The sequence below is a fragment of the Balaenoptera physalus genome (genome assembly GCF_965194825.1).
Source record: "Balaenoptera physalus genome assembly, chromosome: 1".
NCBI classification, from domain to species: Eukaryota; Metazoa; Chordata; class Mammalia; order Artiodactyla; family Balaenopteridae; genus Balaenoptera; species Balaenoptera physalus.
Genome location: NC_138882.1, coordinates 26,436,539 through 26,456,778, shown reverse-complemented (window position 1 = coordinate 26,456,778; position 20,240 = coordinate 26,436,539). Strand labels below are relative to the sequence as shown.

The 20,240-nt window shown below is 37.6% G+C and overlaps 1 protein-coding gene and 1 long non-coding RNA gene across 3 annotated transcripts in view; one reads left to right on the top strand and one right to left on the bottom strand.

Moving 5' to 3' along the window:
- The window catches only part of SMYD3 (SET and MYND domain containing 3), a 711,581-nt gene that overhangs the window by 523,777 nt on the left and 167,564 nt on the right, over nt 1-20,240 (bottom strand). For both annotated transcript variants that reach the window (XM_082470901.1, XM_082470902.1), the window contains exon 2: nt 13,594-13,657. In XM_082470901.1, coding sequence (XP_082327027.1) covers nt 13,594-13,657 — 64 coding nt within the window. The remainder of the gene's footprint in view (nt 1-13,593; nt 13,658-20,240) is intronic.
- The window catches only part of LOC309665180, a 160,950-nt gene that overhangs the window by 39,956 nt on the left and 100,754 nt on the right, over nt 1-20,240 (top strand). The window lies entirely within an intron of this gene.

The following is a 20,240-nucleotide window of genomic DNA, read 5'->3' as shown; positions in this document are numbered from 1 at the left end:
GCTTAATTATGAAAGGAGAAGATTGATGAGACGTTACAATAGAAAGAGAAAATCCATTTATTTCTTCTTTCTTACACAAAATAACCTTTACACTATTATTGTAACATTTCCCTCCCTGCCTTGGATACCAAGCCAGTACACCTCAATAACCCATTTAAATACTATTTAACATTGAATTTTGGTTGGATTAAATACTCATTTTAGGGCAGCTTATTATTTTGTGGGATGGAATGTGGGAAGGATCAATACATATAAAATCTAGTTTCAGTAAAACACATCTAATTCAAAACCAGGGCTCACTAGATGTTTATTCTGTAAGAGAACTGGATTCAATCATATCTAAGGTAGCCTCTCAATGATAAAAATCTATGATTCTGTAATACCCATTCATAACAAATAATCTGAATTATGTCAAAAAGGCTTGAAACCGCCCCATGTTAGGCTTACAGAGAACTGAAAATTTGGAATGGTATTTTCCTCAGATTTTGGGATATTTAAAAGAAATTGCCTTAAAATATGTAAAAAAGAAACGAATTCTTTTAAGCCAGCTTATTCAACAAGTTCATTTTGTGATTAATAACCACTATTAGTTGAACATTTTCTATGTGAAATATTGTCATGATTTTTTTTAACCACATGTTCATGACTCACTCCGCTCACAATCAATCATCTACAGAGGTCTGTTATAGGCAAAATTCAGGATAGTTGAGTTGCCATGCAATTTTCAGGAAAGAAAAGAGACCCAACAGCTTTCCATTCACTTACAGGCTGCTTAATAGCAAATAAATAATATCTCCTTCTGTATGCTTCAAATGCACTACACTGATGAATTACAGGTTGACAGATGCATGAAGACCTGAAAAGCTGGAATCTGGGAAAAGAAAACTGGAAAGCTAAGCACGCTGGCTAACAAGCTATAGTTGACTGACAGGTATTGATTAAAATCTTGCATAAAATCTCCTTAGAGCACACTAGAGACCTAGTGATAGACATTAGACTTAGCACTTTAAAAGCTTTCTGGATGCTGTAACAAATGTAGAACAAGAGTACCTTCCCACTAGCCTTAATCAAATTAGACAGATAGGGCCAAATATAAAGACAGAATAAGGCAGGAGGATGGTTATAGGGCAAGAAGTTGACAAAAGAACCAAGAATAAAGTATTACTCCTTAGGAAAATGGGAATTACAGTTTCTTGGTTAACCGACGAACCTTATAATAAATAAAAACATTAGATTCCCAAAGTAAGTCAATCTAGTACAAGGTTCAGGTCAAATCCATTTTGCCACTTGTTTTTGTAAAGTTTTATTGAAACATAGCCAATTCATAGTATTACACTCACTAATTTCATACTATGACAACAGAGTTGAATAGTTATGACAGAAATCCTATGGCCCACAAAGCCTAACATGTTTATTATCTGGCCCTCTACCAAAAAAGTTTGCCAATCTCTGATCTAGTAAGAGGTCATATCAAGATGGAATGACCTAATTGATACATTTTAGCTGGAAGGGCAAAATAAATCATTCACCTCTATGGACTTCTTTGAAAGAAACTTCCATGCTAGACTGATCAAAATGTCAACACCGAGTTCTAGTGGAACATGGCAGATGGGGCACATGCATTTTATCTCCCCAACACAAGTAATTATCAAGTTTTTAACTCCCAAAGTGAACCAGAAGGACCATCAATGGATGAGGTGTTTAACCTCATTTCCGTTAAGTCAGAAAGTCGGGGTAAGAGAACAGGCTACAGAAACAGGGCAAAGGAGGCTGCCTCAAAGTGGCAGGTAACGTTGGAGGCAGTTACCTTCAAAGTCTTTGACTCCTGCCAAACAGACTCCAACAAGAATTCAGAATTGAAGACTACATATGGGACAGAGATTGGGACTTAAAAGTGAGTGAAAAAGAGACAGTTAACCAGAAGTCTGTATACCAGAGAGTCCCAAAACACCTTCTTACTATTGGCACGATTTTGAGTAAGCAGTGGAGTGTTAAAATGGAGACTCTAGTTGAATGTGACGCTAAGAATATCACTGATCTAGACCATTTCTTTAGCCTTCTGTTTCGTCTTCCTTCCCCAGTGCTTACCATCTTATAATGGTTCCCTCAAACAGCAGTCTTATTCTTTGAGTGGCTGAAAGGTTGTGATCACTTTATTACAGAGGAAGAAATAAGATCTATGCACACTTAATGGTTCTGCAGTGAGCAATATTTTTTTAAAAATGTATTGAGATATAAATTACATTACAATAAATTGGACCCATTTTAAGAGTATAGTTTTATGTAACCAACACCAAAATTAAGATATAGATTGTCATTACTCCCACAAGTTCCTTTGTGGGCCTTTACTTTCAACCCCTCAATCCCTGGCAACCAGTAATCTGGTCTCCATCATTACAGACTAGCTGTGCCTGTCCCAGAACAGTACTACTTCTTTCCATCTGGCTTTATTTCCTCTGTATAACGTTTCTGAGATTCACTCATGTTGCTGCATATACCAATAGTTCTCTTTTATGGCTGAGTAATAGTAAATTGAGGGTGTATCTATGTGTGTATACACACACACACACACACACACACACACACATACACATACACACACACTACCTAGGAGTAGAACTGCTGGGTTAGTTGGTAAGTGCACATTTAACACTTTTAGAAACTACCAAACTTTTCCAAAGCAGTTGTAACATATCACATTCCCACCAGCAGAGTATGAGGTTCCAGTTGTTCTTCCTTGTATGCACTTGGTATAGTCAGTCTTTCTCATTTTAGCCTTTCTAGTGGGTATGTAATGGTATCTCATTGTGGTCTTCATTTTCATTTCTCTGATGACTAATGATGTTAAGCATCTTCTACTGTATATCTTACTAAGGGTCTATTCAAATCTTTTGTCCATTTTACTGGATTATCTTACTACTGAATTGTAAGCACTGTTTAAAAATTATGGATACAACTCTTTGGTTGGATATATATGCATTACAAATATTTTCCCCAGCCTGTGGCTTGTCTTTTCATTTTCTTAGTGATGTCTTCAAAGAGCAGAAGGGTTCAACTTTGCTAAAGTTCACTTTATCAATATGTCTTGTATAGTGAGTGCTTTCTGTGTCCAGCCTGAGAAACTTGACCTACCCTGGGTCCAAAGATTTTCTCCTAAGTTTTCTTCTAAAAGTTTTATAGCTTTAGCTTTTAAGTCTGTAATCTATTATGAGACTTTGGTGGGGGAAAACTGTATTTATATCATTTCTTTTCCATGTGCATATCTATCACAATTTGTTGAAAAGACTATCCTTTCAACATTGAATTACCTTGGCACCTCTGTAGAAAATCAACTGGCTATACATGTGTGGGGTTGCATTTATATTTTCTGTATATTATGATATTCTGACATCTTAAAAATCTTTCTGGCTGGAAAGGGAGACTGCCCATCCCAGAGCTAGGCAATTCTTAGAGACAGCAAAAGGCTCAGCAGGGAGCATGCCTTTGATACGCAAACTAACCAATCCAGAGCCCTACCTCCCTCCATCTACAGAGCCAGGTACCAGGAAACTAGAGGCCACTCCTATAGCTCAAAGCCCTCTGGAATTATTCAAATTAGCCAATCCTAAACTGTTACCTTACCCTGCCTTGCCTTTCCTGAGGAAACCTTTTTTTTTTTAAGTTTTATTGGCGTATAGTTGCTTTACAATGTTGTGTTAGTTTCTACTGTACAGCAAAGTGAATCAGCTATAGGTATACATATATCCCCTATTTTTTGGATTTCCTTCCCATTTAGGTCACCACAAAGCATTGCGTAGAGTTCTCTGTGCTATACAGTAGGCTCTCATTAGTTATGTATTTTATACATAGTATCAATAGTGTATATATGTCAATCCCAATCTCCCAATTCATCCCACCCCCCCTTTGTTCTCTACGTCTGTCTCTATTTCTGTTTTGTAAATAAGATCGTCTATTCCAATTTTTTCAGGTTCCACATATATGTGTTAATATACGATGTTGGTTTTTCTCTTTCTGACTTACTTCACTCTGTATGACAGTGTCAAGGTCCATCCACGTCTCTACAAATGACCCAATTTCGTTCCTTTTTATGGCTGAGTAATCCTGCAGAAACTTTAATAAAGGCTCTAGCCTCAGTTTTCCCCTTTCTCCTCTCTGCCTCCAGACCACCCTGAGGTTTCCCGCACATGATGCTGTGTGGCAATCCATCCTTCCTGTTTCTAGGATCTATGAGTATAATAAACTTTTTCCTGAGTCTCTCTGAGTCCTCTCTTGTGGCCATAGCTAACTATCACATAAAAGAACACAGAACGGGGCCAATTTCTAGACTCTCTATTCCAGGGGTCCCCAACCCCTGGGCCGCGGACCGGTACCAGTCCACAGCCTGTTAAGAACCGAGACGCACAGCAGGAGGTGAGCGGCGAGCGAAGCTTCATCTGCCGCTCCCCATCACTCGCATTACCGCCTGAACCATCCCCCAACCCCATCCATGGAAAAACTGTCTTCCACGAAACCAGTCCCTGGTGCCAAAAAAGGTTGGGGACCCTTGCTCTATTCTATTCATTGCTCTATACGTCTATCCTAACACCGCTGGCTTCATTACTGTAGCTTTAGAGTAAGTGTTTAAATCAAGTGGTCTAAGTCCTCCAACTTTGCTCTCCTTTTACATAAGGGACTCAGTTTAAGTCTTTTGCATTTCCACATAAATTTCAGTCAGTTTATCAATCTGTGGGACTTTGAATGGGACTGCATTGAATCTGAATCTAGAAAGTGATATTTTAAAAATCACATGACTTTTTACTGATTTTGAATTTTTAAAATCATTATGCAGGACTTAATTTTGTTTCTAGAACAGCATGTAAATATCATTAACCTTGACAATATAAATGTAAAGGTACAGCTGGCAAATTATGGAAAATAGAGTGATAAGAGAGGAAAGAGTGGGAATACTAATATCTTCACCTTAAAAGTAGGAAATCAAAAGATACGATCTACAATTGATAAACACAGATGGAGGCTTGAACATATTGTTTAAAGTTACAGACATGAGAAAAAGAATTTGAACCTAATAGACATATAACAGTTATTGCAAATCTAACACAGCCAAAGCAGATTTTTCCCACCTAAAACTGGGTCTATTATGCTATTACATGGGGGTCTTGTCTTCCCCATGTCAGTAAATGGAATCATCACCTACCCAATTGCTAAAGCCAAAAACCAAGGAGTCATTCTTTTCTTTTTTTCTTTTTTCGGCCATGCTGCACAGCTTGTGGGACCTTAGCTCCCCAACCAGGGATCAAACACGCGCCCCTTGCATTGGAAGCGCAGAGTCTTAACCATTGGACAGCCAGGAAAGTGCCCAAGGAGTCATTCTTGATTCTTCTCTTTCCCTCTCCATCCCCATATTCATTCTCCTTACATTTTTTCATGCAGTCCCAGCCCCCATTCGGAGCAAGTATATCCAGTTGCCTATTCAACATCTCCATGTATATGTTTAATAGGCACAAACTAAAAATTTGTAAATTAGAATTCTCTTCTCAGAACCTACTCTTCAATAAGATTTCTTTAAGTCACTAAATAGCACCACCATTCACCCAAAGTTGCTGAGGGCAGAAACTTAAAAGTTCTATCTCTGGGACTTCCCTGGCAGTCCAGTGGGTAAGACTCCGCACTCCCAATGCGGGGGGCCCGGGTTCGATCCCTGGTCAGGGAACTAGATCCTGCACGCATGCTGCGACTAAGAGTCCGCATGCCGCAACTAAGTCCGCATGCCGAAACTAAAACAAAGAGCCCACATGCCGCAACTAAGACCCGGCGCAGCCTAAATAAATAAATATTAAATGGAACTCCATTTTTTAAAAAAAGTTCTATCTCTGACTGTTCTTTTTGTCTCACCTCTTACATCTAATCTATTAGCAAACTCTTTCAGTTACACCTGCAAAATACATCTCAAATCCAATTAATTTATTACCACCTCTACTGCTACCACTCTAATCCAAGCCATCAGAGCTCTTGACTAGATCAGTACCTGCATATGCTGAGTTCTCAACTTGAATGAATGAATGCAACCATGAGCAAATTCAATCAGGTCTTCCTTCAAAAGATACCCCAAATCTAACCAATTCTTTTTGCTGTTGCTACTCTAGTCCTAGCCACCATTATATGGCAACCAGACTAGTGTAATAACCTCCTAACTGGTTTCTCAGCCTCAATCCTTGCCCTCCTATAACCTATCCCCACAGCAGTCAGGAAAATGCCTTTAAAATCTCAGACCATAATACTGATCCCCCCCTCCCCTTCCCGGAACCCTACAGCAGCAGCCCATCACACATGGAACAAAATGTTTATTTTCAGCCATAGTATACGATGGCCTCATAACCTGGCCCCTCCTACCTCTCTAATCTATCTCCTACAACTCTCTTTGTTGCTTACTCTGGTCCACCATACTGGCCTTCTTGTCCTTCAGTGAACACACCATATTCATTCCTGCTTTTACGTGCAATGTACATCAAACCTGAAACTCCCTTCTCCAATCTTTACATGTCTTACTTCTTTCAGATCTCCACTCAAATGCCACCTCCTGAGAGGTCTTAGGTAGACAGATAGACAGATATAGAAATAGTTATCTCACTATAGATATATAGATATGGATATGGATATAGATATATAGATATATCTCTTTCTCAATATCTACATATTAGATATACAGAAAGAAGTTAAATATAGATATGTATATGTACATATGTGTGTATATGTATACACACACACATACATATGTAAAAATAGCCTCCCAATCCCTATCATTTTCTCTTACTCCCTTTATTTTAGGCATAAAAATAAGACAATATTATATATCTGTCTCACAAGGAAAGTGAAAGCTCCATAAAGGCAAGGGTTTTCTGTGTCTTGTTCAATAATATTGTGCCAGAGCCAAGAAAAGTCCTGGCATCAGCACTAATATTTGCTGAGTAAATTAATGGTTGGATGAATCCATTATCAAGTCCTTCAAGTCTTAACTCATTGGCCTCACCTCCAACTGTTTTTTTTCCCTATGATTTATTTTTTTAAGACATTAATTTTTAGAGCAGTTTTAAGTTCACAGCATTGAGAGGAAAGTACATAAAGTTCCCATATACCCTCTGCCCCCCACACATGTACAGCCTCCTCTGTTATCAACATCCCCATCACAGTGGTGCGTATGTTACAACTGATGGACTTAGGCGGACACATCATTATCACCCAAGTCCATAGTGTACATGAGGGTTCACTCTTGGTGTCAAACATTCTATGGGTTTGAACAAATGACATGTATCTACCATTATCCAACTCCTTTTTTCCCCAAAAGAAGTACAATTTAAATTTATTAATAATTAGTTCTTTAAAATTCTGAGAACCAGGTGTGTAATGAACTAGAAAAAACGTTTTTGACAAAGTCTCAGTTTTGACCACTAAATATCTCTATTTTCCAGCTAACCAGAAGCAACTATAACTCAAAAACATGCAGAACACATAATTTCACAATACTCTGTAAAAAGCAGGGCAAGAAAGTTATTTTAGCATTATTTAATTGTAAGTCATTCAGTCATTTTTGTTTGTGGTGATATTTGGTAAAATAATAAGGATACACACTCTGGTAAAAGACTTTTTTCATTTTTTTCATATGAATTTGTGAATCTGTTTACTTCAAACTCCTCTTCATTCCTCTAACATGACAAGCTTTTTTCCTCTTCAGTGCCTTTACATTCGCTGTTCCTTTTACATTAAAAAAAAAAAAAACTGTTCCAAGATCTTTCCGTGGCTGGGTACTTTTAGACTCCAGCCAAATGTCACCTATACAGGAAGCCCTTCTGTAACCATCTGTGCAATGGCAAGCTCACGCTCATCCAAATCACACTCACTCATATAATCATGGCATTTGTTACTGTCTCCTCACTCCTATAAACTTTACGAAAGCCAGGACCTTGTTTACTTGTTCATTGCTAACTGCCCACCACCCCAATCCCAACTTAGAACAGTGACTAGCTAGCAGGTACTCAATAAATATCTATTGGATAGACTTTGGATGAATGGAGGATCCTGATATAGCTATATAAAAAGACAGAGAGGAAGCAGATGCTGACACAGGCGAGCTAAATTCTGTTGTCTATCAGAGCAGGAAGTTAATAGATAATGCCTACACTGATGAATTAAGACATATTAAAACCTTAAAAATGCATTCCAATATACATTAGGTGCAGAAAAATACTGTTTGATTCCACTTGTACGAGGTACCTAGAACAGTCAAATTCATAGAGTCAGAAAGAACATCGGTAGATGCCAGGGGCCAGGGGGTGGGGGTGGGGAAGGGGGAAAGGGGAGTTAGTGTTAAAGGGGACAGCGTTTCAGTTTAGGAAGGTGAAAAATTCAGGAGATGGATGATGGTGAGAGTTGCACAACAACGTGAATGTACTTAGTGCCACTGAACTGTACAGTTAAATATGGTTAAAATAGTATGTTTTATATTATGTGACTTTTACCACAATAAAAAAAAATTTTTTTAATTATCTCTCCCTATTAGAATTTATATTATACACAGGCAAGGATATTTGTCTCGTTTTTTTTCCCATGGATGCATTCCTGAGTGCCAGTAATAGTCACTGGCTCCGTAATTGTTGAGTAAGAGAAGAGGATTAAGAAAGTGTCACAATCTAGAAATGCAGCAGACCCAGCTTGATGGCTCTAAATAAACAATTGTTGAATAAAAGAAAAAAAAAAGACATATTATTATGTCTCACTTGTATGTGGAATCTAAAAAAAAAAAAAAACAATTATATTGGGACTTTCCTGGTGGTGCAGTAGTTAAGAATCTGCGCTCCCAATGCATGGGGCCTGGGTTCGATCCCTGGTCAGGGAACTAGATCCCACATGCATGCCGCAACTAAGAGTTCGCATGCCACAACTGAGTAGCCCGTGAGCCGCAACTAAGGAGTCCACCTGCCACAACTAAGACCTGGCGCAACCAAATAAATTAATAAAATAAATAAAAATAAAAATAAATTTTAAAAAATTATAGATACAGAGAACAGACAGGTGTTTGCCAGAGGCAGGAGATGGGGGGGAGTGGGAGAGGGGAGAAATGGGTGAAGATGATCAAAATGGTTTATAAGAATTAAATAATTCCCGGGGAGGGCTTCCTTGGCGGTGCAGGGGTTAAGACTCCATGCTTCCAATGCAGGGGGCGCAAGTTCAATTCCTGGTTGGGGAACTAAGATCCTACATGCCATGCAGCGTGGTCAAAACAAAAAACAAACAGACAAAAAATTCCTGGGGATGTAACGTACAGGTTGGTGACTATAGTTAACAATACTGTATTGTATATTTGAAAGTCGCTAAGAGAGTAGATCTTAAATGTTCTCATCACAAGAAAAAATATTATAATTACGTGTGGCAATGGATGTTAACTAAACTTATTGTTGTGATCATTTTGCCATATATACACCTATCAAATCATTATGTTGTGCACCTAAAACTAATACAACGTTATAATCCCATTTATATTTCCATCTAAAAAAGAAATATTACTACGGACAGGTTATTTAGAGATGATGTAATTTTAAAAATCGAATTCAACAATTATCACTGATGAATGTATTCATTCATTCATTCATTCACTCAACAAATTATGCTACATCTGCAGCAGTGACCCATGCACAGAGCATACCCTCAAGGAGCCTGACATCTAACTACAGAAACAGGCAATTAACCCCAAAATTAACACAATTAAATTTCTGTATGATAAAGGAGGGATACAAACTAGTCTCAGGGGGTTAGGAAAAAGGGAGTGACATTTAATCTGAGTTCTAAAGGATAAATAGGAGTTCAGTAGCTAGGGGGGAGAGGTCTGCTCCAGACCCAGGGACTTACATAGCCAAAGGCCCAGAAGTAAAAACGTGGCAAAGTCTTCGAGTTTGAATTTCACCCTGAGGAAAGAGAGGGCCAGGGTTTCAAGCTGGTGAGTGACAGATCATGCTTACATTCTAGAATAAAATAATCACTCTGGTTCCTGTGTCGAAAAGAGAATAGAAGCTTGTAAGAGTTTAAAGACTGCAGCTAACCTAGGAAAGAGATCATGGTAACACGCACAAGAGTAGTGGTAGAGAAGCTAGAGAGAAGTGAACCAATTCAGATCTTCAGGTGGTAGAATCAGCAGGACGTCGTGATTAAGGGGATGTGGAGCCAAGAAAGAACGTAAATCAGAGATGATGACACCCTGGCAACTAGGACTGCTGAGTGGCTGGTGAGATTATTCACTGAGGTTGAAAAATGCGAAGGAAAGCAGGTCTGGGGTAAGATAATGCACTCAGGTATAAATATATGGCATTTCAGATACCTGTGCAACACCCAAATAGAGGTGCCCCGTAAAGATATGGGTCTGGTGCTCAGGAGAAAGGAGGAGGCTGGAGATGGAGAACTGAGACTAATTAATACACAGATGTCAACTGAAGCCATGGGAGTAGATGGGATCACTCTGCAGGCAAATGTAAAGTGAGAAAAGAAAAGCTCAGGCCTGCAGACATTTGCAGAAGTCAAAAAGTTAAATATGATCAAATAATTTTAACCTTTATACAATATTCCCTTTTTGTTTACAGTTAGATACAAAGCCAACTTCTCTACAGAGCACCCAGTACATGTTCTACCAGCCTGAAGCCTGGCACAGAGCTATTTATAAAAACCAAGAGCTTGGCTTTCTTCATTATCATCACTTTGGCTATGATACTACAGAAACCAACTTATTAAATCACGCTGTTAAGTGCTTACTAATGTGGAATTCATCAAAAATGAATCAAATCATTCTACAACTAAACATAAAATGCAAACTCAAAAATATGATTCACATTTTTAAAGAGGCCTATAATTATCAACATAAAATAGAGCCTCTTTCTGCTAATACAGTACTTTTTAAAAGTATGTAAACTGCCTTTGGATGTGGTACCCAGCTGCTTATTTTGCTCTGCAATTAATTCAATTAGAAATGTACACATTATGAATCAAAGTACATCCAGCAGAGATGAAATAGTAATTGGTGAATTTGGTTAAAAGTGGCTTACTTGTTATCTATATTACAAATTTTGAGAATGTTTTTTCATAAGAAAACTTAGCCTGTTCCTCCTCTTTGATGTCATAATCATCTGTGATATGCTGATTATGCCAATATAGAAATAAGACTGGGGGCTCCCCTGGTGGCACAGTGGTTGAGAGTCTGACTGCCAATGCAGGGGACAGGGGTTCAAGCCCTGGTCTGGGAAGATCCCACATTCCGCAGAGCAACTAGGCCCGTGAGCCACAACTACTGAGCCTGCGCGTCTGGAGCCCGTGCTCCACAACAAGAGAGGCCACGACAGTGAGAGGCCCGTGCACCGCGATGAAGAGTGGCCCCCGCTCGCCGCAACTAGAGAAAGCCCTCGCACAGAAACGAAGACCCAACACAGCCAAAAATAATAAATAAATAAATAAATAAAAATTTTTTTAAAAAAGAAAGAAATAAGACTGGATCCAATATATAACCCCTCTATTACATTATATGACACCTCATAACAAGGTATATACAGAGGAACACAAACAGTTCTGTACATAGCAGTAAATATATACATGTATGTGTATACTATGTACGACGCATAGACTAACAGTTTGGTGTGTATCCTCCACTCACAAAACAAACACAGAGAGACTACCTCTGGAAAAGAGAAGTAGGAATGGGGGAAGAATGCTGGAGGAAGACTTTTACTTTTTACTCTGTATTAGTCTATATTGTGCTAATTTTTATAATGCAAATGTATCCTTGTATCACTTATGTTTAAAAATGAAGTATGAAAACTGATGCCACTGATACCTTCCTTATGAGCACAGGGGACATTATACCCTATAACACCTCAGCTTCTTTTGGACAGCTCATCGATGCTATGGTCCCACACATCAAACGCTAAGTTACTGACAAAAGTTATGTCCCCCTAGGGTAAACGTATTTTGGATTTTATGCTATGAATTCGCATCTTCTATATCAATTTCCATTCCAAGTGCTTTTGTTCATTACTGTTCATAGTTCAGTCTGTCAGTTTAATTTTGTGCTGCTTTGTAGGTATTCACAATAATTACAATAATGTTTAATGCTGTACCTTAAGGGTGAGCTTAACAGAGCAGTTTAAATGCATATGTTCTGGCCATTCTTTGACTCCCATCCCATCTCTACACACACACCCTATCCCCCGCACACATACAAGCATGCCCACTAGCTGTGTTATATATGATCTTTCATCTGACTAGCTATTTTCCCATTACCTTCTACAGTATATCTGACGATGACATTATTATTGATGCTACAGTAAACAGCTAATATATGTGGTAAAAATACATGCACTATAATGAATCAAAATGACATACCTACCCACCAGACTCCCTCTACTCATTCTAATCAGATAATGGGTTTTGGTTTTTTTTTTCTTGAGTGTACTACAAAAGGTGGAAGTAGCCCTGGGGAAAAACAGTCATAAAAACAAGGGAAAATAAAAGTAAATGTTTAGTTCATTGAGAACAGAAAGGAAGCTCAACTAGAAAATCTGTATCAAATAATATAATTCATTTGGTTCTATATGTAGTCTTCTTAACTTGAAGTTCCCTGAAACATGGGTGGCAAGTGACACAGACAAAAACCCTCCAATTAGACTTTTTATTATGACCTAATTCATTAGAGCATAATTAAATTTCTTATTAAATGATTAACCATAAGGTCAGAAGAAAAGGTCATGTTGAATGTTAATTATACATCCTTTAAAGAATTTCAAAGATGTTAACAGCAGTACTCTCATAGACTGTCAGTTGTTGCTAATTAACTCAAACTCTTGGAAGGCAATTGAGCATTCTCTTTAAAAATTCAAAATGCATATATCCTTTTACTAATCAATACAACGGGGAAGAATTTATCCTACAATCAATTTGCACAAGGTGCAAAAATGTGCACGAAAGGATGCCTGGTGCAGTACTGGCAATACCAAATATTGGGAAAAAATTATGCATTCATTAGTGGGGAAATTATGACTGTGGTGCATTCGTATGATAGAATGAACACGAGGATACAAAAAGAGTTCTTCTAGATAGATTATTAAATGAAAAAGAAAATCAAGGTATAAAAGAATTTGTGCCAGAATAACCTGTATCTGTTTTTAAAAACAAAAGATAAAGATACATGAATGTGTTTGCACCAAAAAAATGCTGCAGAGATGCATAAGAAACTTAACAGTGGTTAGCTCTGGGAAATGGGACTGAAGTCAAGAGGACAAGAAGATGGAGAGGAGTAAACACATTTAACTTTTCTTCGGTGATATATATATATATATATATATATATATATATATATATACACACACACACACACACACACACTCTATATGGATAGAGTTTATGTATATATAATTTTTACCATACACATATATGATTTTTAAGTTGAAGGAAAATAACAAGTTAAAATAAATAAAAGATTATGAAGAAACAGAAATAGTTCAACAGGCATAATGGAGAACAAATTTAAGAGCAGAGAACTTACATACAGCAGAACCCTCTTACCTGACACTTAGCACTACAGTATTTGGCAACTCTGCATTGAGAGCATCGCATCAGCTTTTCCTTCCTGTTAAAAAATAAAGTTCACATTAGGAAATGAATGAGAATCATATATGGCTGAAGAAAGAAAACATAAGTCAAGGCATTGACACCAATATGTTCTGCTCACTCTATCTGTACGGTCCATGAGATTTAGATTTTCACAGTGATGAACATCTTCTTTCACCTTCAGTGTGAGACACATACATAATAACTAGTGTTCTTTTTTTTTAAATTGTGGTAAGATATATATAACATACAATTTACCACTTGAACCATTTTTAAGTGTATAGTTTCAGTGGCCTTAAGTACATTCACATTTTTGCGTAACAGTCACCACCACTAATGTTCTTTTTAACATAAATTTAATGAAAACACAGAGATTCCCACTTAGGCAAAAAACTTCACTTCATAGAGTTCTTTTTTTCATAGAGTTTTTAATGTCTCCATATGAAATTAAGAATCTAGTCTATCAACTAACTGAAAGTATCCTGCACCACTCAAATAGAAAAATTTTACAAGTTTAAATTTATCATATAGTTTAATTATAATATACTCCTTCTGGGAAATGATTTTCAATTTCCATTAAATTCAATTACTACTTTCAACTTGCTAAATTGAGATGCACCAAAGTTATGTCCTCCCCAAATTGCCTGAGGAAGAAAAAAGCCAAGACCAAGAAAAACTTGGATTATAAAATAAAAACAATAAATCTGATGATGAAATTCATAGTAACAAATATCAGACAGGACTGTAGATACTTTCAAGGCAGCCAAGAGCATTAAAAGTCAAACTATAATATTAACATCAGTGACAAAACAGGAACAAATCTTTCTAAGCACTTCTGATGTGCCAGGTACTGTTCAAAGTTCTTTACATCTATTGACTCACACTTAACTTCAGATAGTCCTGTAACTAAGCAGTTTTATTATGCCCATTTTAGAGATACTTCAATACATTTTCAAGAGATAAGAAGCAGATGACTAAGGAAACACACCATAAAGTTCAAGTGGCAGGTGACATTGAAAGGGTAACAACTGAACCCTACAGAGAATCAGAACTTGAATATACCAGGTACCTCACCCATAGGAGAGCAGGAGTGAGATATGGAGCATATAACATGGGGAGAGGTTAAAAGTCTAAATAAAGCCAAGTCAAAACACCTCCTACCCCCAAGTGTAGAATTATAGGTGTCAGATATCAACATCCCAGCCAACAACCCAAACCCAAGCAACCTGGTCCTAAAGTTCTTGCTTTTAACCATCACATTATATGCTACCACTCTTAGACAAAACTGGATAAAAACAAAATCCACCCCATAGACTATTTTTTTTAATTAATTTATTTATTTTTTTTAATTTAAAAACTTTTTTTATTTTTGGCTGTGCTGGGTCTTTGTTGCTGCACGCGGGCTTTCTCTAGTTGCGGCGAGCGGGGGCTACTCTTCATTGCGGTGCACAGGCTTCTCACTGTGGTGGCTTCTCTTGCTGCGCAGCACGGGCTCTAGGTGCACGGGCTTCAGTAGTTGTGGCACGCGGGCTCAGCAGTTGTGTCTTGCAGACTTTAGAGCGCAGGCTCAGTAGTTGTGGCTCACGGGCTTAGCTGCTCCATGGCATGTGGGATCCTCCCGGACCAGGGAACGAACCGGTGTCCCTTGCATTGGCAGGCGGATTCCTAACCACTGTGCAACTAGGAAGTCCCGTCATAGACTATTTATGAGACACACTTCAAATAAAAGGACATACAAAGGTGGAATGCGAAGGATATGCTAGGCAATATTAACATTAATATTAAAATTAATTAAATACTAATAGAAAATCGCCTGTGTAACTATATCAATATCAGAAAAAGAGACATTAAGGTTAAAAATATTACTAGAGATGAATAAGGTCAATACACAAAGATAAAAGGCTCCAATCACCAGGTATTAGGCACCTAGTAACAAATGTACGCAGTCTAAAAATACATAAAGTAAAAGTAACATCTAAAAAAAATGATCAATACACAATAAATTAATACAAGTAAGGCCTTTAAATAGTGCCTGGAATATATTAAGTACCATAACAAGTATTAGTTATCAAGTCTTTTTCAGGAATTCATAGATCAAGCAGATAAAGAATAAGGAGCTCTATAATTTACTTGATCTCATGCAATACACAGACCCTTGCACCTTTTATATTAATGTGTATTCACCCACTGGCCATTTACAAAATATGCCCACATATTAGGCCACAGAGCAAATCTAAAAATCGCAAAGAATCAGTATTATACAGATAATTTTCTCCAACCATAAAAGAATTAGATTAGAAATCAGTAAAAAAAAAAAACCCAGTAAAATCTCATATTTATAGAAATTTAAAAGCTTATGTAATTCAAGGATCAAAGAATTGTCATGGGGCTTCCCTGGTGGCGCAGTGGTTGAGAATCTGCCTGCTAATGCAGGGGAAACGGGTTCGAGCCCTGGTCTGGGAAGATCCCACATGCCGCGGAGCAACTGGGCCCGTGAGCCACAACTACTGAGCCTGCGCGTCTGGAGCCTGTGCTCCGCAACAAGAGAGGCCGCGATAGTGAGAGGCTTGCGCACCGCGATGAAGAGTGGCCCCCGCTTGCCGCAACTACAGAAAGCCCTCGCACAGAAACGAAGACCCAACACAGCCATAAATTAATTAATTAATTATTTTAAAAAAAGAATTGTCATGAAAATTAGAAAATGTATTAGATTAAATAATGAAAAAAAATCAAAACGTGAGATAAAGCTAAAGTAATACTTAAAGGAACATTTATAGCTTTAAATGTTTATGTTGACCGCAGTGGTATAATTTTTTAATCTCCTTAATTTTCCCCATAAAAAAATGACAGAGCAAGTAGGAAATAGGAAAACCTAACCATCACTCCCCACCCTGGAAAATATCTACAACAAACCCAAAAATATTAGCAGGAAAAAGAAAACAAACACACACACACACTACTAGCTTCAAGACTTGAATTAAATCAGTATATTTGTGGGAGAAAACAAAGAAGGCAACTTCCAATAGACCTGAAAACAGAAGAAGCCCCAAACTGCCAAAAGATCCCTGGCAGAAAGCCTGTCAAGCCAAACTGAGAACTGCAGCCAAGACTGGGATAGTATGCTTTCTGCAGGAACACTCCTGAGGATGAGGTCCCTGGGGCTCCCCTGAATCCTGCTTGCCTTAGACCTGGCTCCTCAGATTTCCCCTCATTTCCTTTTTTCTTGTCTAAGTTATTCAGAGGCTATTTCTGTTGCTTGCAAATAAAGATCCCCAACTATACAAAGTGTTTCATCTCGATTTTTAAAAATAATAAGCAGAATCAAAATACCCAGGAAAATCAGTGATGAACCTGGTAGCAAATATTAAAACTTCGTCTTCTCCCTCCCATAGCTCTCAACCACAGGCTTTAATGAATTTTAATACAGAATTTCAGCAAAATAAATAGCAAGATGATTCAAAGTACTGGGATAATTCAGCTGCCATTTGATGTGTGGAAAAAAATTCCTTAACATGAGTTATTTAAATGTTTGGGGTTACTTTTATATATCAAATAACCAAACAAATAAATTTAAGTTCTCAAGTTTCAAAAACAAAGATCAACTGAATCCAAGAGAAAAGTAGTGTGTCTGATTAGAGGAACCACTGAGGCTTTGAAGAGTTACTGCTTTTCTCTGTTGAGTAAGGTTCAGAGTAATAGCCTCCTGGTAAGGTTTCCCTGCAGAGAAAAAACTTGGGCAGCAGTGGGAGAGGAAAATAAGTATTAGAAACATAGCCACCAGACAGTTCATGAAAACATTCTTTTTCTCTTAAAAAAAAAAAAAAAACACATCATTTCCAACTGAAAGACAAACCCACATTTTTCTTTAAAAAATCAGAAATGTACATGTCAAATAAAAAAAAGAATTAATTAGAAGCCCTAAATAAAAAGGATCACTTATTCTAGGTGGTAGCTCCAGAGGCTAAAACAAGAAATACTGAATGGAAGTTAGAGAGGGACAGATTCTGTCTAAAGGTAAAGAAGATCGTTGTGGCAATAGCAACTGTTCAAAAATCAAAAGAAATGCCCTGAGAAGGTGGAGTTCCAGGTCATTTGACATGTTCAAGGAGAATCGGATAGGTACATTTACAGACATATGTAAAGGAAATTCCAGCACTGCAAAGGAGCATGAATTAAATAAGTTTCCTTCTAATTCCAAAATTATTTGGTTCTGCTTCTCCTGTGTAACAAAAAAATATAAACAAAATTTGAAGATAACAAAATTTGTGCATATTATAAGGCCAAACATGATAATCTCACAGGAGTAGAGAAGTGAGCAATATACAATTTTCACAGACTCCACAAACATCCTGTCTGCAAAGTGATTATTTCAAGAGTCCATCCAGAACTGGAATTTCTGAATAAAAAGGAATCTAAAGAAACAGGTTAGGAATGTATCAGTAACAGAAAGGTGATTAAGTTTTACCTTTTTTTCCCCCTCCACTTAAGAGACAAATAGTAGCAGTCTACCTCTAAATTAAAGAAGTTATTAAAATTATTGTATACTAAAATAAATGGAAGTTTTAGGCCCCCATCCCAAAAAAGCAAAAAGGGTTCCCTTATCACTTGTTCATATAAACTCGGATATGTTACTGAACACAATGTCAAATCAGAGAAAATTCTCAGCTTGCTCAGTGCTCCAGATACAGTGATTCACGGAGCATAAGTTAAGTCCTCTCTTCCAAGTAAAAGTTGGGTCATAATTAGTTTCTCCAATAGCCTAGGCAACTGAAGTGTGGAAAGGAAATTAAAATAAAGCTAAATTAATTGTTCTGCTGGTATACAAATTAAAAAGTCATACAGTTGACCCTTGAACAACATGGGGCTTAGGGGTGCCAACCCTCCGTGCAGTTGAAAATCTATGTATAACTTTACAGTTTGGCCCTACATACCTGAGGGTCTGCATCCACGGATTCAACCAAACTCGGATGGTGTTGTACTGTAGTGTGTATTTAGTGAAAAAAACTCTGCGTTTTTTTCACTAAAACATAGTGAAAACTAAAACATAGTGGACCCACGCAGTTCAAACCCGTGTTATTCAAGGGTCAATCATATATGGATATAGGGGAAACCACTGTCTCTAAGAAATCAAAGAGGAAAGGGGATTAATTGGCTCCCTCAGATCCCAACAACTGGAGTACTATTTAAGGGAACATCTCTCTGTCCTTCTTGGTTATCAGAGGGCAAAAGTATCCTACTGTTTAGAAACTCTGCCCTAAAATCATATGGCCAGTTGCCAGGTAGACAGAAGTTTCCTGGAAAGGATATAGAAAATGAACAAATTCTATCCCAAATTTCCCCCAGCCCTGGCATGTACAGAATCCATTTAAAACTTCCTATAGAGGAAAAAAATGCATCTACAACACATTCATAGATAATATACTTATCATACAGGGTTCTTTCCTAGTAACATGCCTCGATCTCCTATAAGTCTCCCAGTGTGTCTAGCGGTTGAATCTCTCCTTTAACAGCCATCCTCACAATGGAAGGAAACTGGCTCACCGTTGACCAGTCAGATGCAGGCGAAGGCTCAGACACCACAGGGAAGCCAGGCGACCCTGCCACTCGCTGAAGCACACTCATCTGGATGGAGCACAGCCCAGTACAATCAGAAGCAACCCCAGAGCCCGGGGTGTGCCTTTGCAGCCTCCTCATTCAAGGTGAAGATCCCTGCCCAGTGATCTTTTGCACCCTGAATATCTCAAGGACCAAATTTTACTTTGTGGCTGATCACTGAGGCAATTTATTTTGTGGCTGATTTCTTTGGGAAGAAATCTGAGCTGAGAAAAAGACCAGAGCACATTGAGTAAAGCCTGTACCACTTATAGGTGCTAAGGAAAGAGTGCTGACTTATGGGATGTCTGATTTAGTACCCCAGGCCTTTATACGAGTTTTAAGAAAATTCCCTGAATAGAATTCCTATGAAAGTATTTTTTCACATAATTAAGACCCAAGATGCTCTATGGAGTATGAGAAATACTGAATGTCATGATGGGCAAGCTCTTAAAAATAAAGAATAAAAACCCTCCATTTGTTTTTAAATGGAGAAAGCTAAAATACCTAAGTGAAAGAAGTCTAAATACAATTTTTAAAACAAAAATACCACAGAAATATTTATTTACAGAATTTTTATGTTTGTTAATATCTTTGAAACCTCAGAATCCTGATTCATTAGAAATGTTAATGTCATGTAACCAAGTACTTGGCTATATTTCCCCCTGGAAATTTCTGAAGTAAAAGAAATTCTACATTATGAAAACGAGATTATCCCAAATAGAATCATGTTATTGTATTCAAGGGTAGTGCAACACGTACTCTGGCCAAATAAAATACACTGGAAAATGCTAAAGAACCCCTTTAGGCATAAATATTCATAATAATATATTAAAGGGATCCTCCACTTTTATTTGGAGATGGTAACTGTGTGGGTTTGGGCCCAAAGGCCTGTTTAAAAATTAAAGAGATTCATATCCACCATCCACCTAACTATCAAATGGTTTTTAATACAAAGCAGCAGACGTGATCAAAATAATATATAATAGATTCATAACACAGGAATATAG